This window comes from Lemur catta, chromosome 3, assembly GCF_020740605.2.
Source record: "Lemur catta isolate mLemCat1 chromosome 3, mLemCat1.pri, whole genome shotgun sequence".
In the NCBI taxonomy this organism is placed as follows: domain Eukaryota; kingdom Metazoa; phylum Chordata; class Mammalia; order Primates; family Lemuridae; genus Lemur; species Lemur catta.
In genome coordinates, this window is record NC_059130.1 from 47,013,365 (window position 1) to 47,040,285 (window position 26,921).

The following is a 26,921-nucleotide window of genomic DNA, read 5'->3' on the forward strand; positions in this document are numbered from 1 at the left end:
CCCAAGTTATCTAAATTTTGGCATATCGACTGGGCCGTGTTCTGAAATGTCAAAAGAAAGTTGACATGTATTTCAAGTGCTGGCCTACTTACATATTGAGTACTGTGCTAGCAGTTGATCAGGGCTCCAGTAAAATATAAACAGAAATGGAATTAAAGAAACCATTTCTGCACACAGGAACGTGAACATGTATTTCACCTTTTCATTCTGTTTCAGAACGTGATATCAAAGAGAGCAACAAAGACCAGAGAGGGTAGCAACCGGGAATCTTAGCATTAAAAAGTATGTGAGGTTTTTTCTTTTTTCTAATTAAAAATCCTACGTCCCCTGCTGGTTAACTACAACACAGTGCATAAAGTTGTGATGACAACTGTTTCTAAAAAGCAAACATTTTTTTTCTTGTTCCCAACCTGTCTTCCTTTCAAAGCATCTTCTTCTAATCCTTAGGCCAGTATCAATTCTAGTAGTAGTTTTGATCTTAACGGCACAAGGTGATGCCTGTTCTTTGGAAACTAGCCGATTCGGACGTAGGCCCCAGGTGGCCACCGTCAGGCTTCCGACGCGGGGCAGTGAAGAGGCAAGCCCACCTCCCGACACGGTCTGCGGCACGGTACGCAGCTAAGAGCAGGAGCACCGACGCAGAGCGACGCGGAAGGAGAAAGCGAACGTACTACCGAGCCGCAGCGGGGTCGCCGCGCCAGATGCCATCCCGTTAGCAACACAGAAAGGCAGGGATTGCTCCTGGCCCCAAGGCAAGCGCGGCGACGGCTTCGCAGGGCCTGGCAGCCAAGACGAGGCTGCGGCGACTGGCGGGGAGCCGGCACATCGCTCCCCGCGGCGGAGACGCACGTGGGGCTTGAGGCCGCAGGGCCTCCGAAGGTGGCCGAAGCGGAGGGAGGCAGGTGCGGGAGAAGCGAGGATGGGCCCCGGAGGCCGCAGGCCAGAGCGGGGGAGGACAATCCCCGGAGCAGCGGAATGGGAGTCCGGGAGCCCGAGAGACCGGCACGGCAGACAGGGTTGGGGTGGGCGGGGGCGCCTGGAGTCGGCAACGCGGGGGGCAGAAAGAGATCGGACGGGGGCCCCAAAGAACGCTCGCCGGCGCGGAACCCCAGCTCACCGTGCCTCCGTCCTTAATGATGATCTTCTTGGCCAGCATGATACTGCGGTTCGCGGCCCGTTTCTTCTTCTTCCCCTGGGTCATTTTACCATCCTCGTTTCCTGGCGCTGCTGCAGCCACTCCCGGGGCGGCCGGCCCCAGCGGCGAGTGCCGTCCCGCCACTACCGCCGGGCCGAGCCGCTCGGGGCGCCCGCCGCCATCTTAAGGGCCCGGCCTGCCTCCGGCGGCGCGTCACATCGTGCGATCGGCCGACGAGCCCGCCCCGCCCACGTGACGCCGCCCCGCCCACTCGCGAGCTCCGCGGCCGCAGCGCTCAGAGGGAAGGCGGCCGGGGAGGGAAGGCGGCCGGGGAGGGGGGCCCGCGGGCTCGCTGAGCGCTGCTGGCCGCCGGTCAAGCCCTGTGCTTTCGGTTCACCAGCTCGCTTAATCCTCACGACAGTTCTGGGCGATAGGGACAGGTATTGTACCCCCCTCACAGACGAAGAAATTTGTTTCAAAAAGTTGTTATCTGTTCACAGAAACACGGCTGATAAATGGTTGCACTGGAGTTCTGCCCAGACGTCCTAAACTACCAAGACCGGAACTGAAGGGAACAGTGAAGAGAAATCATTTTCCAGAAATAGCGGGTAACCTGAGAGGTAAAGATGGTTTTTCAGAAATAGTCTTTTGTTCAGGGCCCCCCACTATAACTCAACTGGACAATGGTTGTTTACAGAAGCTCGGTCCCAGGACCTTTTCCGTATTCCCTGCCAATTAAAACTTACATGACCTCTGTCATGCTTTATAGGCCACTACCTTTCCACTAAATTATCTAAAAATAAATTCGATGGAAATTTGCTAGAAAGGACAGTTGACACAAGTGGAATATGGACTGTAGATTTAAAGTATTATCACAATGTTAAATTTTGATTTTGGTTAACTACTGTGTTGTATAACAATATCCTTTATCTTAAGAAATAAACACTTAAGGGGTACAGTGCACGCTGCCTACATTTAAATGGCTAGGAAATAATGTATGTGCGTGAGTGTGTACATAGGTGAGGGGTAGAGGGGGACAAACCAAAATAGCAAAATGTTAAAAAATAGTGAAGCTGGGTATGGTGGTTTTAAGATATTTTCACAAATGCAAAGGTATTCCTCTCTGAAAGATATGGAATCTAATTTTCCTCCCCTTGAGTGTGGGCTGGTTTTGGTGACTTTTCCATTTGATAAATTAAAGCAGAGTGACAGTATTGACTTCAGAGCCTAGGTCATAAAAGACACTGCATCTTCCTGCTAACTCTCTTTTTCATTCATTTTGGGGCCCAGAGCCTGGGAAAGTCGGCTGCCATGTCTTGAGGATATTCAGGCAGCCTATGGAGAGATTCAGTCATCCAGGAATTGTAGCCTCCTACCAAAAGCCAAGTAAGTGAGTCATTTCATAAGTGAATCCTCCACTCTTTACCAAGCCTTTAGCTGACTGCAACCTCTGCCAGCAAACATCCTGACTACGCTTCATGAGAGACCCTGAGCTAGGACCACACAGCTTAGCCACTCCTGGAATACCAACTCTCAGAAACTGTTACTATGTAAGAGAAAAAGTACTTGGGTTAAGCCACTAAACTTTGGGATTGTTACACAGATATAAGTAATATACAGAGTGAAAGGAAAAATACAGGGTGAAGGCAATGTATGAATTTTTTGTACTATTTTAGCAATTTTTCTGTAATTTTGAAATTTATTTCAAATTTATTTCAAAATAAAATGTTATGAAATAAATTTGGTTGAATTTTCTGTTCCTTCTATTTCCATACAGACTAGAAATGGAAAACAAACCAATTTCCATAGACCGTAGAAGATAGGCATTTTAGCCTGATAGATACTTCCAGTTACATTTTCCTATCAGTAAGTAAACTCATCATACTAATTTTTAAAAATATTCTCATGCTGAAACTTTTTAGTTGAAGTCCAACTGAAGCTCTTTAGAGAAAGTAATATGAGATAAATTTCATAATTAAATCCCCAGGAGCCTGTTTTGGATGGGTGGAGATGGTTGGTAAGATAATTTGGCTATTCTGACTTTTCATAACTCCTCACAATCATGCTTCATCTAGCTGCACCAATTTTGTCAGCCTTAAGAACTGGTTATTTATAGTTCAGTGATTCAAAAAATATTTACTGAGTACCTGTATGTATTTGTCACTTTTATTAGCCATCGGGGATACATCAATAAATGAAACAATATTTATCTGCATGGAGTTTACATTCTAGAGGGGGATATAGTTACAAAACAGAAAAGGAAGATAATTGGAGATTGCAGTAAATGCTGTTAGAAATAAAGTAATAAGAGAATTTAACACATACTGAATGTCCAGAATGTCCCAGGCTTTGTGCTAGAAGGGCTGCGATGGTAAACAAGAAAGATCAGTCTTGTTCCAACAGGCCTACTGTGTATATACTTGTGGCTTTCTGTGTGATTTGGGTTGTGAATACAGTTGGCCCTCCGCATCCACAGTTTTAAAACTAACCTTGGATTAAAAATATTTGGAAAAAACCCCACAAAACAATAATAATAACCTGTTACTGCTAATCCAAGAAAATCCTACACATTTTATCATGAATAGAAAAGCTACCAAAAATCCATACAAGACTACTACAAAAAGAAAACAGAAAATGAAAACTTCAATAGAAAGTACTATTCTTGCCCAGTACAATGGCTCACATCTATAATCCTAGCACTTTCGGAGGATGCGGGGGAGGGGGGGGGGGCGGGTGCTGAGGGGTGGTGATCGTTTGAGGCCAGAAGTTTGAGACCATATGTCTCCACAAAAAATTAGCCAGGCGTGGTGGTATACGTCTATAGTCCCAGCTACTGGGGAGGCTGAGGCAGGAGAATCACTTGAGCCCAGGAGTTTGTGGTTGCTGTGGGCTATGATGGCACCACTGCACTCCAGCCTGGGTGACAGAGGTAAACCCTGGAAGGAAAGAAAAGGAAAGGAAAAGAAGGGAAAAGGAAAGGGAAAGGGAAAAAGAAAGGAAAGGGAAAGGGAAAATGAAAGGAAAGAAAAGGAAAGGGAGAGAGAGAGAGAGAAAGGAAAGAAAAAGAGGAAGGAAAGAAAGAAGAAAGGAAAGAAAGAGAAAAGAAAGGAAATACTATTTCTCTAGAAAATGTGAAGAAGAGGAAAACAATAATTAAATAAACAACTGCAGATATGAAAGAACACAACAAACATTTTAAAACTCAGTAGTAAGATGTAAAATGAAAGTTGATCAAACGCTGGCAATACTGTATACTGAAAACATAAAATCATCTGAAAAATGAAAACTACAGAGTACCTGAAACAATAGATACAAATAAAAGTAAAGTAAGAAACATGGAAAAGAGAAATGTAACAGCTATGAGAACAAAAATGAAAGAGGCAAAAAGGATCAGAGGTAAAATGATATAGAAAAAATTATCTGGACCTCCAGGCAAATATCAACAACAAACAAAATGTCATTTCCAAAAGGGGAAAAAAATCAAGTGTTTCCAGACTTCTTGATGATAACACCAAGCAACACAACAGTGAGGCAACATTTTCAAAAAAATCAGGAAAGCCATTAGCCAAGGATTTTGTATGTAGCCAACCTGTACTTGAAGTATCTAGGTTCTAGAAGAAATTTTAAACATGCCAGAACTCAGAGAACACTACAGTACTTACAAGCCCCCCTTGAATACTATACTAGAAAAGCTTCATCTGTCCAAGAGAGATGACTTAAGGAGGCTTTAGGTAAAGTACTGATGGAGACTATTGAATGTGTTTTTAAGATTTGAATATATTTAACTTTATATTAATACCAAAGATAGGGACTAGTGTTGGAAAATAGTCTGTAAATGTTATACATTCTAATCACATAGAAATAAAGCAACTCAAAAAATAGGAGAAGGGAGAATATATTCATTGACTGTCACATAGACAATTAGATGACAGAACATCATTTCAAGCTGGCAATCAAATAGTAGAAGCCTAGGCAAGCAAAAAGCGGGCTGGCTCTAGAAGCATTCCATAAAATGTTTATCAGTATAAAGATAACCACTAGAATATATAGAAATCCTAAACATCAAAAGAAATTTTGTAAACCAGACTTCATGTGAAAGAAATGCAATAAATATAGCAATATGCATATTTGTTTACTTTTTAAAAAGAAACACAGGATAGATAAGCTAGAAACTAATGCAAATAATTACTTGTAGGAGGTGGTTAGGAATGGAGCAGAGGCCGGGCGCAGTGGCTCACACCTGTAATCCTAGCACTCTGGGAGGCCAAGGTGGGTAGATTGCTTGAGCTCAGGAGTTCGAGACCAGCCTGAGCAAGAGCGAGAGCCCTTCTCTACTAAAAATAGAAATAAATTATATGGACAGCTAAAAATACATATAGAAAAATTAGCTGGGCATGGTGGCACATGCCTGTAGTCCCAGCTACTCAGGAGGCTGAGGCAGGAGGATCGCTTGAGCCCAGGAGTTTGAGGTTGCTGTGAGCTAGGCTGATGCCATGGCACTCTAGCCCTCTAGCGCAGGCAACAGACACTCTCTCAAAAAAAAAAAAAAAGGAATGGAGCGGAGAGATAGGCATGAGAGCTAGACTTTCTGAGTATGCTTTTCATGTAAGTTTCAACTTTTGATATGTTCACTATGTGAGGTTTAAAAAAAGTTTCAACTTTTGAACCATATAAATGATTCATACATTCAAAAGTAGAATAAAAATTTTAAATTCTAAATTTGAATACAAACATGAACAAAGGAACCTAATTATATCACACTGATAACCAACCACGTACAGAAAAGTGATTTCCATTAACTTTTGAACACATACTCTGACTAGTCACCCTCAGTGCGCTATATTCCAAGGACAAAGAAAAATGCAAAGAAATCTTAAATTTTACTCAGTATGTTTACCATTAGTAATAATATTGGTATTGTGCTGAAACAAATAGTATATAATTACACATATAAGTAAACAATGTTATGAGGAACCAAGATTTTCACTATAAGAGAAAAGAGGCAAATATAAAATAAAAAAATTTATGATGTTAAATTTTAATTGTAAATATTAATTTGAATTCATGATCTTTTAAAAATTGTATTTCCTAGCTCTGTCCACTGAAATGGCTTAGAAGCAATGACACCTCAGTAACAATGGATTCTAAATTCCATTCCCTGGCTAGGAAGATTCCAACGAAAAAAATAAATTCCATTCCCTTTAAAAGGAATAGAACTCCTTGGAGAAATAGCTGGTTTGCCAGGTTTGGAATAAGATAAGTACAAGGTAAGCCTGGAAATCTTGTGCCTGAAGCAAAAACTAATGTGGCCATGTCTAAAAGACACAAGAACTAGCTTGTAGTGACTTCTGCTGGCTACAAAGAACTGACTGATTGACTGATACACTGGATAATTTTTTAAAAATTCATGAAGACAGTGATATTTGAAAAAAGAGGGGTATGGGGAAAAAGGAGGGAATATACTTTTTAAAAATTTATTTTAGTTATATGGATACATAGTAGTTGTATATAGAAAATATACTTTTTTAAGATAGATTATAAATGTAGAAGACAATTTGAGAATTTTTTTAAAAAAATTAATCACCATTTTGCACCCCACTGTAGGAAAAGATTCAGTCAAGAATCATTAATTGATGATGCATAAGCCACTGAATGAAAGGCTGTTGGGAAACAGAATATTCTCGTGGTGCTGAAACATTATTCCATAGATTACTAAGGGAAAAAAAATAACTTTTACAATGAAGAGATCTGGTAGTCATCACCTTGACCAAATAATCGATTCCCAACATTAGTAATGAGACAATCTAGAATTATGTGCCTTTCAATATGATACAATATAAAATCTACATCATTTATGAAATATTCTTACCAAAAACATTTAAGCTGAAGCTAATCAAACCTACAGACTTGACTTCCATTTAAAGGAAATGCAAAGAATAAAGGGAATAAAATCAAAGCACAAAGATCCAGAATAAGAGCCAAGTGACTTAGATTCTTCAAAAAGTCATATCATGAGGGAAAAAGCCACTGGGGTTGACATTTTGAGTCTCTTGGTATTAATAAAAAAAAAGGCTTGAGGGGTGGGGCAGGGAGAGGTCCTCTAGACTAAAAGAGACAATCAAATACAAAGCATGAATCTTGATTGTATCCTGGTTCCAAAATAAAAAAGCTGTAAAAAGTTATTTTTGAGACAATTGGAAATACAGTTGACTCTTGAACAATACAGGTTTGAACTCTACAGGTCCCCACTTAGAGGTGGAATTTTTTCAAAAAAATGCAGATGAAAAATACCGTATTTATAGAACTGACTTTTCCTAGGCACTGTTTTATGATTTGGGGACTTACGAATGCGCCAATTTTAGCATGGGGAAGGAGTCTTGGAACCAATTCCCAGAGTATACCGAGGGACAACTGTAGTTGAATTTGAACTTAGATGATAATTTAAATTTTATTAGGTGTGATAATGGTATTGGGATTTTAAGGACAATGTCCTTACTTTTAGACATGCATGCTAAAGTATTTAGGGGTAAAATGTATTGCTAGAGATAAAACTAGTGTGGCAAAATGTTAATAATGGTTCAATTTAGGTGGTATACCATTCTTTCAACGTTTATGCATGGTGCAAAATGAAAAGCTGGAGAATATTTAAATTAAAAAAAAAGTTTTTTAACAATGCCATCTCTGTGAGCTCATGGAGATAACCCATGAATTTTTTAAAGCTAAACTGGCACAATCTGTCATAGCATGATTGAAGCCATTAAAATGGCAATATTATAAAATCAAAGTATTCAAAACAAACCAAACTTGGCCTATGAGGAAAATGGAAACAAATAATATAAAATGATGGAAATTTGAGGCATTATGTATAACACCCAAAATAAGCTGCAAGTTTGGAAATACTAGAATCTATAGTAATACTATTGGAACAGTTAAAAAAAACGGGCTTATATCTTTCATGATTTTCTGCAATACTATCAATCACCCAGGAAATATTACCCCAACTTTCCCATATTTAGAAGACTCTTTGAAGCAGCATGTATAGTTTTAAAAAAAGCACTTAACATCATAATTTTAAAAGGCTGTATTTACTATCCATGCAAAATAAAATAAAACATAATAAAACTTCAGCCTAAAGGAAAAACCTTAATAAACCCTCAATTATTAGAAATCATGTTTGCATATGCATTGTCTTTTAAAAGAGCAAACACATATTTTGTTAAAAATACACAAGTGTTATTTAGCACATTTAACTAAACATCTTAAATATCTAGAATTAAAGTACATTTTAAGAAGGGTGAATTTTCAGATAATTACCCTCAAACACTGGATAACATTCATTATTCTTTTAAACCTTCAGTGAGTTCTACCTTAAAAAGGAGGAAAGTATATATCTAAGGTAAACTATGTATTTCCAAAAGAATACCATGTTATTTGTTTTAAATAAGTTATTACTTCTAACATTTTAGAAATTCTAAATGAATAAATGAAAATAAGTGCAAAAATGAAAAACACCTGGTCCTCAGGTCCAATGGCTCGAAATGTGGACCTGACAATTAACAGTGAAGCCCTACTGTGAGCCAGAGTAACAAGTGGTGTCAGTTTTATTCTATTAGCTCTTCCACATAATGGTGATAGGTAATGGCTAATTTAAAATTAAAATTGTATATTAATATACAATATAAATAAAAGGTTTATAAACCAATTTTTAAATTTGTTCTTTAAAATATTCCAGCATTTAATAAAGTTGTCAATAAATATGAGAAATGAAAACTGATAATACTATGTTGTATATATATTAATAATATATGTTACTTAATACAGTATGATTATAAGCATGTTTTTCTACTCTGGATTCATGTTATATTGAGAATCATTTGACAGAAATTCTAAAATTAAAACTGACAATGGACAATTAAAAGTCTCTATAGGCCGGGCGCGGTGGCTCACGCCTGTAATCCTAGCACTCTGGGAGGCTGAGGTGGGTGGATCGCTTGAGCTCAGGAGTTCGAGACCATCCTGAGCAAGAGCGAGACCCCATCTCTACTAAAAATAGAAAGAAATTATCTGGCCAACTAAAATATATATAGAAAAAATTAGCCGGGCATGGTGGCGCATGCCTGTAGTCCCAGCTACTCGGGAGGCTGAGGCAGTAGGATCGTTTAAGCCCAGGAGTTTGAGGTTGCTGTGAGCTAGGCTGACGCCACGGCACTCACTCTAGCCCGGGCAACAAAGCGAGACTCTGTCTCAAAAAAAAAAAAAAAAAGTCTCTATAAACAAGACTTGTCATTGCTTGTGTCATCCTCTTCAGGAGAATGTATAGAAATGAATGGTCACTGTGTAGTAAAGCATTTGTTCTAACCCAAAGAGAGTTCTGGCCTAAGTCTGTGGGAGGTCCCAGTGATGTTCATGGTTGAGCCCTTCAGACCACACCTGACAGTAAAAGCTAAGGAGATGCGATGACCTATGGTGAGCCAGCCCCTGGAATCTGATCTCCAGAAGGGGCTGGGGCTGGAGAGAGTACAACCATATGGGCAAAGAATCAATCAGCCATGCCAACTACTAAAGCCTCAGTAAAAATCTGGACACTGAAGCTTGAGCTCACATTCAAGTGAGCTTCCCTGAATGGCAATACTTGGTGGGTATTGTCACATATCATGGCCAGGAGTAGGTAACACCATCTATGACTATAGGGAGAAGACACTGGAAGCCTAGTTTGGACCCCTCCTAGTCTCTGCCTTGTGTATCTCCTTCTTTGGCTGGTTTTAATTTGTATTTCATTTCCCTGTAATGAATGTGACTGAGTATATTAGCTTTCAGTTCTTACTGAGGGTAGACTTGGGAAACCCCTGAATTTGCAATCATGCAGACACTCTCAACTACACTAGAAACTCAAATGTTTGGTAACTGAAGGCAATTTATTTCTTCCTTGCTATTTTCTTTTCTGGAGTATATAATCAGTCCTAACTTGAAGGAATTCTCTTTTTTAAGAACAGTGAGAAAGACCAGTCTGATCACTAATGCTGGTCACTATCTGACTCTGTTGAAAGGCGGTAGTATCTGTAAAATTTAGATTATAAAATACATTTGCATGGCACTGGGATTTAAGGATTGTGATATATTTTCAACAAAAGAAATACTCTAATACAAAAAGAACATTAAAGGTTTTTAGTTAGTGCTTCTCATGAGAAATTACCAAAGAAAAATATACATTTTTTAAATGCTGGTACTTTAGTGGGGTTTTTATTGTTGTTGTTTTGTTTTTTTGAGACAGGATCTTGCTCTGTGGTCCAGCTAGAGTGCAGTGGCATCATCATAGCTCAATGCAACCTCAAACCACTGCAACCTCAAAATCCTGGGCTCAAGTGATCCTTCTGGCTCAGCCTCCTGAGTAGCTGAGACTACAGGTGTGTGCCACCATGCGCAGCTAATTTTTTTTTTTTTCTGTTTTTTGTAGAAACAGGGTCTCACTCTAGCCTAGGCTAGTCTCAAACTCCTGAGCTAGGCCTTAGTGAACTTTTAAAAGAAAACATTTTGTGTAAGGTTATTTCGATAGTTGACATAGGAATAAAATCCTGTATGTTGCTTATCACATTTGATGTCTATGCATTGAATTGGTAGTCACAATTGAAGCAATTATTAATATATTCAAGTTATGAAGAAAATATATACCAAATTACTATAATTACTTAACCCTGAGGCTAGCAAAGAGATATTTTATTTAAAACAACAAACTTTTAGGCTGTTATCATCATACAAGAAATTCTAACTGGTTTAAATAAAGCTAGTCTTTCATGCAAGAGCATAGGATAGAGAAAAGGAAGAAAGATCACATGAGATACAGTTAACTGTAGAGGTAGGGAAAAGATCAGCAATCCACTTTTGATATATAAAGAGAGAAGACTAATTCATGGGTTAAGTCATGACACAGGTAAATAAGGAAACAAGAAAAAATCTATATACAGTTAAGAAAATAATCTATTTCAACAAATCTATTAAATAAGTAATAACTGGATACCCAAAAAATGACAAGAGAAATTTATCAATTAAAAAGCCATTTAACAAAAGACCATTTTATACATTCCTTTGAATTATGTCTATAAAAAATTTAAATATACAAATCACATTCCCAAACCCAAAAGAATCTTTTTAAAAAATGAAATACAGACATAGACAAATTCAGGATCCAAGTCATTTAAAAAATATTTTAAAAATCACAGTAAATTATATCTTGCAATAAAAAACAAAACAAAATGACAGTTTTACACAACTGTTAAAATTTCAAAAATCTCAATGATGGAGCAATAGTGCCACCATTTATTTAAATAAGTACTGTTTGTTCATCAATGCTTTTACAATATACCTATTTTAATTTTGTTAGATAATGGATTTAAAGATCAAATCTTGAAACAATCAAAAAAATAGAATTATAGTTATTCTTTAAACATTCTAGTTTTGCCCATGTGTCTAAAGTTGTGAATTACAGAAATATTCTCCAGAAAGGTCAGGTATTTGGTAAAGCAAGGCACATAGGACCAGATTTTGATGAAGGTGCTCTCTGTTTGCTCCTTTAACTATTTTACATATCCTGGAGATTCTACAGATGACTTTCAATATAGCACAAATAACTTTTATAAACCTTTTCTTATGTAAAGCATACACCCATAGTAATTAAATATTACAACATTGAATGTGTAAATAAAATGAGTGATGCTAAACCCTGTTTAAAAAAAGTCAGTTGAATGACTATGCAATGACATTTTAAAAGTCCAATAATTTGATATGTAAGAATAGTCAGTATTACAGTAAGTGTACAGAGCACAAAGTCAATTCGTTTCCTTTCAAATTCTATCTTCTTAGAATCTAGTTTAAATATCAAACTACCTTTCCTTCTATGAAATTCTGTGACATTCAATATAAATTGATGTAAACATTTAAGTTTTGCATCTCTAAACTATATATTCCACCATAAAAGTAACCTACAACTTCTCTAAAATCACTTATTAAAGAATTGATAATATTACTGTATTGAAACATCTACCTGTTGCATTTCTTTCCAAATACTATATTCTTAATTTTTAATAGAACTATCAATTGACACTCTTCTCCCATGAATTAACACATTTTCACATTGAACAAAGCAGTTGAGACATAATAAACTTTAAAAAGATAGGAATTTAAATAATCAAGGAGTCATCATTATAAAATCTTGATACAGTAAGGCCTTTGGAGGTCATGAAAACACACACCACACACACAAGAAAATGGCATTATCTGTATATATGACATGATCTAGGACACAGATCTGTTTTAAATTTGATTATTTCTTTATCAATTAAAAACTAAACTACACAGCCGAATCTCTAATAAACATTTTCAAACCCACTAGAAAAGAAAAATATAAATTATGCCTGTCTAATAAAATTTGCTTTGAAAATATATTGTAGACTATTTTGTCCATTTTTACAACTCTTGATTATATTTTTGTAACTTTTGCTAGGAATCTTGAAAATTTTGCTATTTTGAACACCTGAGAATGTGTTATTACTGTAATTAATATGTCTAATATACAATAATTTACTTATAATTTTTTAAAATGTTAAAATAGAGGCAGACTAAACCTGAATTAACAATTGTGAACGTACACTGCATTAATACATAAGTACCCAATCAACACTTCAATGTGAGCTGAACATAAATTGTTATATTTAGTCTTGAATTCCATGCATTTGTAGGATTTAGATTTCACTTAACAGTAGGTAATAAGATGTAAGTCTGAATATTGTTGCAGTCTAAAAACACCACACTCAAAATGTGGTAAAGTTATTAAACAAATACTATAAAAGGTGTTTATTGAAAATTCTAAGTCAAGCATCCAGAAAGTTTGCTCGGAATCACTAGCAAATTGATTTTAAATATTTTGTAATTTTAAACCTTTTAAACTCTGGATGGAATTGATCAGGCCCACAATCTGTAGACTATATTTGCAGTAGCAATGGTAACACTGCTGCTTTACATTAGCCAAGAGTACCCAACAATTTGTAACACAGTATTTTTGAGCCAAATTCTGTTTAACAAAGTCCATTAGAACTATATAAAAATATTTATTTTTTACAGTTTTTATATCTGTTAGAACAGACTTTAAAAAATATATACAATATAAATGAAAAAAATAAAGTAAAATACTTCTTATACTCAATAAGCAATTCTGCCTATAGTCAATAATTAAATTAAACCTATATTCCAATCATAGAAAGCATTTTCACCCACCAAGTCATCTTACCATTTCTAACATACTCTCTCTCTTAAACCAACTTATTAAATAACTCATATAATTTGCATCTTCAGCTCCAGTGTTAATCAAAAAGGAAAAATCCCCACTGTTTTTAAGCAAAATGGTGGCTCCTTCCCAGTAGCTCTTGTGGGGACACAGAAAAGGAACTCAGAATTTGGCTAACTCTCTTAGTCAGGAGATCAGAGTATTCCTGGAACAGTGGATTTATGAGAAGCCTAAAAAGTTCACCTAAGCAGTCTTGAATTTAAAGTTATAGTGCTATTTAAAATAATGTAATATGGCAATCTGGAATGTCTCCAAGAAAAGTCATTTTGGTCTCAGTCCACTGACATCTGTACTACTATTTGGTTGTTATTTTTATCAACAGTTACAGATTAAAGGAAGTTTTTATAGATCAATGAGTAAAATATTCATTTAAAAACTTTCTAGTTGTATACAATATATGCTTGATAGTTCAAAATTCTCCAAATGGAGATATTAGACAATAATTTATTTTAAATTATTAAATGCCTATTTAATCCTTTTAAATTACTTTTAAAAGTTTAATGGCAATTAACACATACACAGATTTAATTTAAAGTAATATTAAGGATTTATCTGATTTATAGAAAAGAAATGCAATTATGAGATTAAGGGCAAAACTCCATTAATGTAAAAGTCACTGGCTACTATCTAGCACAGGAGCAACTGGATTGCTTTCAGCAGTCTTGAGACACTAAAAGATCTTAAAATGTATATGGAGAAATAGATGTGTATATCTCTACATTAAATTTAAATATGAATTTTGTTCTTTGATAAATCAGACCCAGAATATTACTTTATCGATTTTTATGTAATAGAACAAAAAACATTTAGCAATCCTTTATTCAGTAAACTTTTGTATAAATATAAAAATCTCAGATATGTGAAAATGTTTTTTCAAATCATACTTCTATTTTTTCACAGATTTGTAGGTAATTATTATTTCAAACTTTGAATATTCCATGTGATTTGACATATCTATACAGAAAGAGTAAGATAAAACATTTGATAAGATTAAATAGATCTATTTGCAAAAATTGATATCTGACATTTGTTGTGTGCTCTTGCAAAGAATGCATAGGACATTTCTGTAGCAATCAAAAAGTTAAAATCTTTTTAAACTCAGATTTCAAATTTACTCTAATATTTCTTCTAAGTCTAATCCCTGGAAATACTTTCAAGTTTTAATTTCTAGATGCCATGTGTTTTGTTACATATATACATATTTTAGCCTTAAACTTTTAAATTTTAAACCATTTGAATAATATGGTCAGATTCAGCATGATGATATCTTCACAGAATCTGTAGAAGTCCTCTGTGCAAGATTAATGTCGAGATTCCTAGTGCACCATCGTGAAAAACCAGTTAAAGATAGTATATGACTATGCTTTAGTGGGATTTCCTGCAGGTTTGGGATCGTAACCGTATAAAAAAGTAGCTGTTATTACAAGGATGGCTCCAAGGAAAAAGACACTAAATAAGATGAAGAAAAAATAAAAAAAGAGAAAATCAGATTAAAAGCAAAACAAGTTCCTTCTATTTCTTTACTATAAAAACAATCATAATTCAGGCAAAAATGTTCTAGTAATACGGCTAAAAAATATTGAGTACTTACTAAAACCCAAGTATTCAGCTAAGCCCTTTACATGTATTATCTCATTGAGTTCTGACAGCAATCCTATGAAGATGTATAGTATTATCTTAAGTTTTTACACATGAAGAAACAGGTTTAAGTAACTTGCCTAAATCCCATAACTTTAAGTGAAAAATTGGATTCAAATCCAGTATGTCTGACTCTAGAGTCTGCACTCTTAACCATTACAATATATTGTCTTCCCAAAACAAATGTTTTAAATGCTGTATTTTACCTTAATATGCATTTTGCATGCAATACATTCAATAATAAAAGGTCTTAATTCTTTAAATATCTCAAATTATAAAAGGAAAATTTCATTCTTCCAGGTCAAGCCCAGGTAAAGTCAGTTTAAAACCCAAGGTAATAAGAAGCAAATCTCAGGACTGATTTTTACAGGATGCTTTACAAAAGGAAGTTACATTAAATGAAGGAAATTCTTGGCTGCTTCTTTATTCTACCTATCTGTAGATATAATCTATGCTACTATAAACTGAAAATGAACTTAGACTGTATGTAAACCAGAATAGCAATCTTAATTTTTTAATACATACGTTTTTAAAAATGCTGTTACAGAGATATGAATTGGTCTTGGTTTTAAAGTTCTGCTAACAGCTCAAAGTCACTCTCCTGATTCAGAAAATTTTTTTTGTTCTATAAAGATCACTAATCCTTACTATGACATAAAAGGCCCTTCATAATATGGTCCCTAACCTCATACCCCCATATTTCACTCTACCCAATCTACAATTCAGACACTCTACTCGGTGAACACAATATGCCCTTTCATGACTGTCTTTATAGATACTACTCCCTCTATCTACAATTTCCTTTCTCCCAAGAAAATCTTTATTCATAACAATTCAGTTCTAGGCTGGGCGCGGTGGCTCACGCCTGTAATCCTAGCACTCTGGGAGGCCGAGGCAGGTGGATCGCTCGAGGTCAGGAGTTCCAGACCAGCCTCAGCAAGAGCGAGACCCCGTCTCTACTAAAAAAATAGAAAGAAATTATCTGGCCAACTAAAAATCTATATAGAAAAAATTAGCCGGGCATGGTGGCACATGCCTGTAGTCCCAGCTACTTGGGAGGCTGAGGCAGTAGGATCGCTTAAGCAGAGGAGTCTGAGGTTGCTGTGAGCTAGGCTGACGCCACGGCACTCATTCTAGCCTGGGCAACAAAGTGAGACTCTGTCTCAAAAAAACAAAAACAAAAACAAAAAAAAACAAAAAAAACAATTCAGGTCTAATGTCTCCAAGATTCATCCCCTTAGATAGTGTTACTCTATTATAACACTTATCACACTCTTAGTAAATAATGTGTTATTTACACGCCTGCTCCTCTGTTCAACTGTATGCTCTTCATTCATTATTATATCCCCAGTGCCTAGCATATATAGGGAGCTCAATAATTATCTGTTATGATTAATAACTAGTATTGACTTGATGCAAATAGTTAACTTTTCAAAAGCCCTGGCTGCAGTTATACACATAAGATTAAAATAACAAAAATGTTCCTATAATGTATGTTGAAGAAATTATTACCATAGGAATATTTGGTAATTATTTAGGCTTTGCATAAGCTTCTGACTAGATACTTTACTTTCTTCATCAGTCATTAACTTTTCTTAGCTTTCTGGAACTCAGGAACAGCACAGACTGAAAGTTCATGCTCAGCTGAAATGTTGTTTGATCCAACTGTCTACCCTCTGCAAGAATCCCTTCTAGGATATCCGTAACAGAATCTACTTGAATACCCAATGTCAGGAAATCCCTGCTTCTCAGGCCAGCAATTTTTAGATGGTTCTGAGAGAAAAAAAATTGTTAGGAAAAAAAACTATCAGAATTTAATGATTATTTCAAAGATCTGAGCCCCTCTAGTGGAATTATATGTATATTTCCATTGCTACATTGATCATACTGTTATAATTTATTCAAGTGTCTATCTCTCCAATCACTATGACCTCCTTAAGGACAAGAAACTGTGTTTCATTCATGCACTCCTTTTTTCCCAGGATCTAGCATAGTGACTGGCAGGCACATAGTGGACACTTAATAAACTTTTGATAAAAGAATAAGCAAGCCTAAATGAAAGGATGGTAATACAAGCAAAATAGTGACCACAAGAAAAATAATTTAGGAAAGTGAGTACTGGTGACATGATATCAGTACAGATGTCTAGCAGTCTGTAGAATATGGGGATCTAGAGAGCTTAGATGAAATTGGGACTTATCTTCATAGAGAAGAGATAAGACATAGCAGTGGATGAGATGGCCAAGGGAGTGAACGACGGCTGACAAGCTACCAAAGGGATAATGAGAAAGATAGGTATAGGTATACCACTTCAGAGAAGCCAAAAAACTATTTCAGGAGGTGGAATGGGGATAACAAAGGCAAATATATTGTTACATTTGGAATAGAGTTGAATGAAGACAGAGAAAAGGTTACTGGATTTATTGCTAAAATGGATTCCTCATAAAAGTAAGACTGCAAAAAGATAGAGGGCATACTTATCTATTTTAGGAAAAATAATCCATCTTATCCATCTGGCTTGGTGTCCTGGGCATATTCTCAAAACATTCATTTATTCATTCAATAATAACAGTATCATTGTCTTATCTTCATCCCAACGTACCTTACACACTCCCTCAGCAACATGAATTTACATGCAGGTATATATCTTATTGACAAACCACTACTCTTTTGTTCCTCTACTGGTTTACTTGTTCATTTACTTGTTTATTCCATGAATCATTCAAAAATTTAAAGTTAATTACCTCAGTCTTATATGAGGTTTAAATTTTTTTTTAAAAGTATGCCTTTTTAAGTATGCCCTAAAAATCTACAAGTTCAAAACATTCTCAAATAACATTAAAGCACATTATTTCCTCATCTAATGAACAGAAATAAAGCATCAAGATATAGGTGTTATAATCATTGTTAGGCTAGTCTCACAAGCTAAGTGATTCATTCCCACACCAAGCTGAAAACAGAAATACTTTAAAATTTTGTCTCATAAAAATTACAGATCTCAACATGCATGTCCCAGACCTATTGTGCAGGTTGCCAGAAAAGAATTAAAACCATAAATGTTCAATACAGAAATAGAAAAAGCATATATATTTCTACTGCCAAATTCCATCCATAATCCTATTTCACTAACTCTCAAAAACACAAATAAATTTTTACTAGCTGTGTTAAAATTTTAAGATCTTGAAATTCACTCAGCAAACATACTGAGTACCCATTATGTGCCAAGCACCAGTCCTGCTTATTTACCAGATGGTGATAAGTCTTCTGAAGAAAGGAGGAAAGAAAAGGTTGGAATGGAGGGGGTACTCTTTTATTTAGGGTGATCTCTTGGTAAAGTGATACTTGAGCCAAGACCTCAGGAAGTTAGGTGATACACCATGGGAATGTGTAGGAGATGAGTATTCCAAGAAGATAAAAGGGCAAATAAAGTAGGCCATTGAGCAATGACAAATTTTGAGTGAGATCAGAAGCAATAAGAAGGTTTCTGAGCAAAGTTACTACTGAGGTAATATGATATGATTTACACTGAAAAAGAATCATTTTAGTTGCTGAATAGAGAAGACTAGGGGTACAGGGCAAGAGAAGAAGCAAGGAGACAAGTCAGGAAACTAGTCCCTTAATCCAGATAAGAATGAGGTGGCTTGGACCAGGGTGGTGGCAGTAGAGGTTGTGAGAAATGGTCAAATTCAGGAGATATTAAAAAGGAAGAGCTAACAGGTCGTCTCTGGATTATTAATAGAATGACATATGAAAGAAAGATAAAGGCAGGCTGATGACCTTACTTCTTACCTCACTCAGAAAATAACTTCCAAACACTTTAACCTTCTCTTACAAACCTATCTATATCCCTATTTATACTGGGTTACTATGGATAAACTGTATTCCTATCTAAACCAAGGAGGATTTTGGCCTGAACAACTGTAAGAATGAAGATGCTGCCATTTACTGAAATGACTAGGAATAGGCCATGAGTTACCTAGTAGACAGAGTGAAAATGTTGAATAGGCAATTAGATATGCAAGCCTGGAATTCAAATTTAAATAAGAATTGTTAGCATATAGATGATATTTAAAGCCATGAGAATAGAGATCACCTAAGAGAATGAGTGCAGATAAAAGATCTTTGGGACATTCTAAAATTTAGAGGTTAAAAAAATCAGGAGCGGAGTGAAGTTGGAGGAAGACCAAGAATGGTGTCCTGGAAGCAATTAAAATAATATAATCCCATTAGTCTGGGATTATAAATCAATAATTGTACCAGAAAAAAGAACCTTCAATACCATCTGTAATGGGTATTCATTACACTCAATTCCTCCTGACTCTTTCTCCTCTCTTGGCATTGATAACACTACAAGGTCCTGGGTCTCCTGTCTTACCTATCACTCCTTTGCAATTCCTTTCCAAACTGCTCTTCTTCCTGCTATCACCTAATTGAATTTTCTCATGAACTACCTTCCCTATATAAACTATCTTCTTCAAGAATGTCATCTACCATCCTGGCTTTAATTATGTAAATTCTGTATTAAAAATGTCATTATATGACTCATTTTATGATTTTATATGACTTATTAACTTTTTATATGACTTTTTACTTTAGGGGAAAAACATTCAGTTCTATTAGAAAAATTCTGGTCAGCCAAATTTGTATTAAAAAACTTTCCAGGGGAAGATTATCTTTCACACATTTAGCGTGAAATCTTTTTAAAAAGACAGTTAAATGGATTTTTAAATTACATTTCAATGATTCTTCAAAAGTTGTAATAGAACAAAATTTGTCACATTACCTTATTAAGAATTCTTATTTTTCTATTCTTATTTTCTCTTGGGGATTTAAAGAAATAGAAAAGAATATTTTACCTGGTTGGCACAAAATCTTGTAGCCAAAAATAAGATATCAGTGTTGATAATATTATGGATAAAGACGTTGCAAATCCTTTTAAAATATTATCCGCATACTTAATAACAGCAGCTATTACAAGGCCTCCAAGTGCCTGCAGAAGTTTTAAAAGATTATTTTTAAAAACAAACATAAAATTGCTTTTCAAAACAATGTTACTATCAATGAAGCTTTAGATTATTCTATAAATTCAATCCCATTATAATAAGTGATTTATATTAACATCTCTTATAACCAATAGACTTCTAGGTTTTGTTCAACAACCCTCCTTTTTTTTTCCTACATGGTTATTTATCATGCCTATCAATAGCCCTCTTATTTCAAAGGGCATCTAACAAAGTAACTACTAGAGCAATCTGAAGTTTGTTATAATGGTGTGTGACCATATTATAAATAAAACATCTATCTTCATCCAATTTAGTAATTAAACATCACTTGTTTAGACAAATGTGGGAAGATTAGTCACTCAGAATAGTGAAATATTTTTACTTTTGAGTAAAAATAAAGTAACTGAAAAGTTATTTTACTAGCCTTTCAATATCCTCCTAACTTGGCTTTGTTTCTCTAGTTTCTCCCCAATCTAATCCACCTCTCAACTGCTGTCAGATTACTCTTCCTAAAGCACAGTTTTAATTGTGCTACTTTAAGAGTGTAGAAGGAACTTTCTACCTAATCCCTTTCAAATTCCAAATTGTGGCTACTTAAATAATGAAGTTTTACCATACTACATAGTTTTGCTTTCTGCCAAACACTATTTATCAGTTTCCAAATCTGGGTTACCTACCTAAACAACTTTCACTGTACCTCTTCTATGATGGAAGCTTTATTTAGAGAAAGTCATGAATTATGCCAGTTGAGCTCACTATAAATTAATGTTTGGGTCCCAGTATTTCTTGGCAATGTTGTCATTCATGTTTATTCCCTGTTGACTTCCTACCAGTTACACCAAAGCTTTTTGATTTTGCTCATGTCTTCAGTCCCTTCTTAAGGGAAAATGGCTTCCTCTCTTTGCTAGGATAAAATAGATTATACATAAACTCTCCTAACTTACCTTATCTGCACTTCTAATTTTCTCTCAAATATTTATTTTTTCAAATTTTCACTTATCCTTTTCTCCTATCTTAAAAATAGAAGTATCCTTAAGTAAACTTTGTGCTTCTAAAACACCACTATCCTTTGCCACCTTCACCTATCCTCTGGAACCTGCTCCTTAGGCTTCACGAATCTCTAGGAGAATAGAAAAAGGCTCTGAGGGCAGTTACTTATATCTTCATTTTATATTCTCTAGAATACTCAAGTATTTTCTGAAGATGAAATGAATTACTCAACCCATAATTTCAAGTTTATATAAACTGAAGTAATTTGACGGGAATAGTCCAAAATGTAACTACAATAAGAGGCTATCAACTGTCATAGAATTAAATATCTAAGTCTGCTTGTTGGGTCTTAATGGCTGACTGCAGATATCCCATACAATGAAAGGAGTTTAGAAAAATCAAAAGTTATATTTGCCCTCGGTTTCAACTATTTTATTCTTAAACTTATATTTTTATTATGTTCAACTTAAATACCACAAAGTTTACTTAAGATCCCTTTCAAAATAAGTTTTCATTAGGGCATTAAGACCAGTTCTATTTGAACTTTCCTAAATAAACTAGATACAATGAGAACATTAACAGGAGGGATCTTTTTCCCTCACATCAGTAGCTACTTTGATTCTCTATATTAAAATAAAGTTTATTAGCATTAAATATAAGACTGTAAATGCTTTACCTGGAGAACAACTACTATCCAGGTCAGTCGGTTATATCCCTGAAAAAATCCATTCTTTGATACCAGTTCTCCATCATAAATGTATACACCCATTAATCCAAATATACTCCCAAAGAAACCTAAAAAAAAAAAAATGTAAAATCTACATCAGATGTCAGTTAGCTTGTTTGAAGAGATTTTTTCCCCATTGACATTCCAAATAATTTTATACATAACTTTTTCTTTTTGATAAAATTTGACTACTTTTTAAAATTGTTACTTGGTTTCTATAAACTTACCAATAAAAGTATATTTACTACTATATTATGACTATAAGACAAAGACATAAGAATATAAAAAGACAGTGATATAGAATATAAAAAACAACAGAGATTATCAACTTTGGAGCACTAAAAAATATAATGCATAAATTACATGATCCCAAAACTCAAATACTTGTAAAATGCTCGATTTTGGCATATGTCATTATATCTTGTATCTTCCTATTGCTAGGTCCAGATTTTCATATATTTGTATTCATACATGCAAATATAAAAGCTCAGACATTTGACACAGTATTTTTCCTTACTAAGAAGTTTTTCAAGTACCATAATATCTAAAAAATCAGGGCTAAGAAACAGTCATAGACAACATCAGATTCTGTGTTACTGAATTCTGATGGTTAGGGAAAGTCAATTCAGTGAGAGCAGAAACTATGTCTTCACTGCTGAATCTCTCACCTCTACAACATAGATTATAACATGACTACTGGACCTAAGAGATTTCTGGGAGTACTGGTAGGCTATAAATAAAGAAATGCGTGCCTATAGAGGCCACCTCTTCTGGGTAGTCTTTGACATACACACAGTCAAAGAATGCAGGGGTAAAGTGATTTAAAAAAAATAAAGCCAGAACTAATCAATGTATTCCATGATGGAAAGGAACTGAGAAGGATGTGAATGCTCTAAAGTTTCATTTACTCCAGCTCTATCCTTAATCCTTTTGTAATTATATGCCAGATTAATGCTGGCATATAATTATAAAAACATTCTTGAGGATATTAAATTTTTTTAATTTATAAAAGTAATACTTGATAATTACTTAAAAAGGTATACAGAAGGATACATACATGTCATACATGTCAGTATGAATAGACCCACTGCATTGTAACAATAGCTTAATATTCCCTTGTACAGATGATAGTAATAGCAAATACATATGTAATATCCTTGTCAGACATTATTCTAAGTGCTTTATGTATGTTAACTCACTACAACTCCATGAGGTAGATATTTTTAAGCCCATTTTATAGATGAAGAAACCGAAGCACAGAGAGGTTAAATAACTTGCCTGGGCTCACACTATTGGTAAGTAATGGACTCAGGATTTGAAGCCAGGTGGTATGGCTCTTGAGTCCATGATCTTAACCACTACACTGTTTAATTATATAGATAATTTATGTAGCCAGTCCTCTAAATGTTTTATATTTTTTACAATTGTAACCGATGTGGAAATAATAACCTTGGACATCTATCTTTGTGCTCTTGTAGGATAAGTTATTATTCAGACCTGGAATTCTTACATCAAAGCCTACATTTATATAAATTTTGGTCAACATTCCCAAACTGGGATCCAACAAAGTTATATCAATCTATATTCCTAGCAACAACAGGTAATAGTTACTGTTTCTCCACTCTCTGGCTAAAATTGGATCTTATCAATTTGTTAATCTTTAGTAATTTGATGATTGAAAAATATTATGTTGTTTTTATTTCTGTTTTTGTGATTTCAAGTTGTCTATCACTTATTTAAGTAATCTTTCAAAACTAAGCCAGCTTACCATTTTTTCTATGAGCATTCTGTCATGAGGTCACCAAAGAAGAAATCCATAAAGCACCACAGAATCATGAATTCTGACTTGTCTTATTACACTTTTATAATTCAAGAAAATTTTAGGTGACTCACATAAACCTTAGATTTTTTTCTGATATTTGCATATTTATATAAATAGCTGACATTTATTAGTTTTTACTATATGTAAGTCACCTTATTCTAAACATTTTAAATATATTAACTTCATTAATCTTTGTAGTAACATATGAAATAGTACTATAATTAAGTAAATTTTATAGGTGAGGAAAGTAAAGCAGAAAAAGATTAAGTAACTTCCCTAAGGTCACATAAGTGGTAAATGATGAAATCAGGATTTGAGTAGTCTGACTTCAAAACCAAGTATTCTTAACTAGTCTGCTATAGAAAACACTTTCTGAAATGGTGAATTAAACTGCTTAATATTTTTCAAGCCTGTGAACTTGCCTTCCACACAAACTAAAGAAGCTAATTCAATTTTGCTTTAAAAATATTTACGCTGAATGTTCTTAAGAAAAAAAAACTTGATACATTTCTATAAATTTTGCAAAAAAACTTAAATCCTGACAAAATGAAGGTTCAGTTGGTTTGTTATCACATTACTTGAAAGCAGCTGGAAGGATGGACTTTAATCAAATTTGGAAGGTCTGACTTAAAATACAGGCCAATAGGAATACAGACAATGTACTATGTATGGCCTGGTGGGGCCTGAATGACTGCTGGTCAAGAAAGACATGGTATATTGGAGCCACACTGCCTGGATTCAAATCCTGATTCTATCACTAATCAGTAGTGTGAACTTGGACAAGTTATTTAACCTGTGCACTTCAGTTTTCTCATCTATAAAATGGTATATAAAAGTTAACATGGACAGAAAACAAACAAACAGTGGTTTCAAAGGTAAACCCCAAAGTCTCCAGGACAGAGGCTTAAAATAGAATGTGTTGATTTGCAAATGAGCTGCTTCTCACATGGGCAGTTCTTTTGTTTTTATTTTTACTTTTTGTAGAGATAGGTCTCAAGGTCTTCCCTTTGTTGCCCAGGCTGGTCTCAAACTCCTGGGCTCAAGCCATCCTCCTACCTCAGCCTCCTGAACAGTTTGGACTACAGGTACATGCCACCACTCCTGGCTAATTTTTCTATTTTTTATAGAGACAGGGTCTCACTATATTGCCCAGGCTGGTCTCAAACTCCTGGCCTCAAGCAATCCTCCCACCTTGGTTTCCTAAAGTGCTCGGATTACAGGCCTCAGCCACCATGCCCAGCACATGGGCGGTTCTATGTAGCATCATCGGAAATGAATACATGCCGGGAATACTAAATGATGGAATGTTTGTATGAGGATTTCAATATTACAATGCTATAAATTTTAAATATCTGTTTAAAGGCTATACTTCAATATGTGAGACATTTTTTCTTTTAAACTATTTACTTTCGGTTAGAAAAATGGTGAGTATTTAAGAGCTAAGACATAACATTTTGAAATAAAAAGGCATATAAGATTTTAAAACAGAGGCAAAAAGTTCATCTTTTCAAACTTCTTCCATCTAAGTACCTTACTCCCCTTTTCCAGGAGTAAAATATGTAAGTTATTTGCACCTTCTGGGAAAGAAGAGGCAATGGAGGATAAAGTTACTAAGGCTCCAAATGGTGAGGACAGAAACAGGTTACACCCTCATGTCACAGACCTAAAATTTCAAATTCTTGAATAAGAGGCATTCATTTAACATACAATTTTTTTAAAAGACAAAAACATTGCCAGATATTTGGATCAACAGATTTATGCAAGGCTTATTTATGTAAAGACATTTGGAAATCTTTAAATTAACAATATAATCACTTTAAAAATTATTATTAGAAAGCATTTAAAACTTACCAAGCTGAATGTTTCGTATCCACACTGATTGTTTTGTTTCTTTCAAGATTTTCTCAAAGTAAACTCCAGCAAAGCCACTTGAAAAACATGCTGTAAGAACTGCCATGAGTCCTACAAATTGAGAGCCAGCTGAAAGTTCCTTAGAATCAAGCTCTTGAGAATCTGAAGGCCACTAAATAAAAAGAAAATTGAAGTTGAATTCCTATAATACTTTACAAATTGCATATTAAGAGCCTACTCGTAAACTTAAAATAAAAAGGTGACCAATATCATTCCTGGGAATTGCAGAGGAGAGCTTTTGAAAGAATACCTTACAACCATTTGATTTTTTCCCCCACAGTGATATTACTATTACAATTTATAATTTTTAAGAAACCCTAAGAAACAACAAATATTTTACATTTCATTTCTTACAGAGACCAATCTATTACTTTGACATAATTCTTTAAAGTTTTAATTTATTGAAAAGCACCATTTCAAATATAGGTAGATGAAAGACTAAAAATCTTACATTCCCTCTGCTGCCTCAGCAAAAGCAGAGATCAACTGTAAAGAAATGTGCTAAATCAAGCATAACAAAGGGAAGTTGTTGGGAGGTGAACCCCAAACACTGTCAGGGAAAGACAGCCCATCAGAAAATAAAGGAAAACTCTGAGTACACTAGAAAGGAAATGTGTTGGAAGGGACTTGAGTCATCATACCAGGCATGGTACCTTTTGTGTTAGACGATGGCTTGGATGATAATGACCTTTAATCTAATCAATTGATACCCTATACCTAGCTCAATTTTCTTTCACATCTATTTCCTTTCTCCTCTGCTTGATCTCCTACTACCTGGACTTAAAGCTACTTTTCCTTCTGAAACTGTACTTTTCATGGCTACCAAAGACTTTTCAATTAATGTGTTAAATAGCTTTTAATAACAACATTGTCCACTCCCTATTCAGGTTGGCTTCACTGTACCACTGACACTACTGACTACTCATTCCTTGCCTCTTGGAACTACCTGCCCTTTTCCTTGGTCCTCTTTTCCCAGTCTTGCACTACTGCACTACTCAATAGACTTCATCTGATGATGGAAATGTTCTATATCTTTGCTATCCAATAGGGTAGCCACTGTTCATATGTGGCTATTGAGCACGTGAAATGCAGGGAGTGTGACTAAGAAACTGAAATTTTAATTTTATTTAATTTTAATTAATTAAATTTAAATAGCCACACTTGACTTGTGGTTACCCTATAGGACAGCATAACTCTACACCATAGTTATACCAATCCCCTCTAGCCTGGAGAGTTGATTCACAGAAGCACTGATTTCTCTTCTGAGCTCAAGTCCAAGATTTCTGTCGCTGCTATCCAGAAGCTTGTTATCTCCTTAATGCTAATGTGACCAAAATTTACTCATCCCTGTCTAAAAC

The 26,921-nt window shown here is 35.1% G+C and overlaps 2 protein-coding genes and 1 long non-coding RNA gene across 8 annotated transcripts in view; 1 reads left to right on the plus strand and 2 right to left on the minus strand.

Moving 5' to 3' along the window:
• MFSD14A (major facilitator superfamily domain containing 14A) overlaps positions 1 to 1,353 on the minus strand; it is a 41,548-nt gene extending 40,195 nt beyond the window's left edge. The window contains exon 1 of the mRNA XM_045547449.1: positions 1,118 to 1,353. Within this exon, the coding sequence (XP_045403405.1) occupies positions 1,118 to 1,201 (84 nt within the window). The 5' untranslated portion in view covers positions 1,202 to 1,353. The remainder of the gene's footprint in view (positions 1 to 1,117) is intronic.
• LOC123635360 lies at positions 559 to 25,669 on the plus strand. 4 transcript variants are annotated; one of them, XR_006734106.1, is made up of 6 exons: positions 1,063 to 1,755; positions 2,426 to 2,521; positions 2,913 to 3,001; positions 6,228 to 6,402; positions 23,309 to 23,430; positions 25,551 to 25,669. It is a non-coding gene; the product is annotated as an uncharacterized LOC123635360 (long non-coding RNA). The 4 variants fall into 4 exon arrangements; XR_006734107.1 differs by lacking the exons at positions 23,309 to 23,430; positions 25,551 to 25,669 and adding an exon at positions 10,407 to 10,432 and having other exon boundaries at positions 1,065 to 1,755; XR_006734108.1 differs by lacking the exon at positions 6,228 to 6,402 and having other exon boundaries at positions 1,066 to 1,755.
• The window catches only part of SLC35A3 (solute carrier family 35 member A3), a 50,486-nt gene continuing 37,386 nt past the window's right edge, over positions 13,822 to 26,921 (minus strand). For all 3 annotated transcript variants that reach the window (XM_045547461.1, XM_045547460.1, XM_045547459.1), the window contains 4 exons: positions 25,504 to 25,675; positions 21,780 to 21,898; positions 19,967 to 20,100; positions 13,822 to 14,921 (listed from right to left, as the gene is read on the minus strand). In XM_045547461.1, coding sequence (XP_045403417.1) covers positions 14,831 to 14,921; positions 19,967 to 20,100; positions 21,780 to 21,898; positions 25,504 to 25,675 — 516 coding nt within the window. In that variant the 3' untranslated portion in view covers positions 13,822 to 14,830. The remainder of the gene's footprint in view (positions 14,922 to 19,966; positions 20,101 to 21,779; positions 21,899 to 25,503; positions 25,676 to 26,921) is intronic.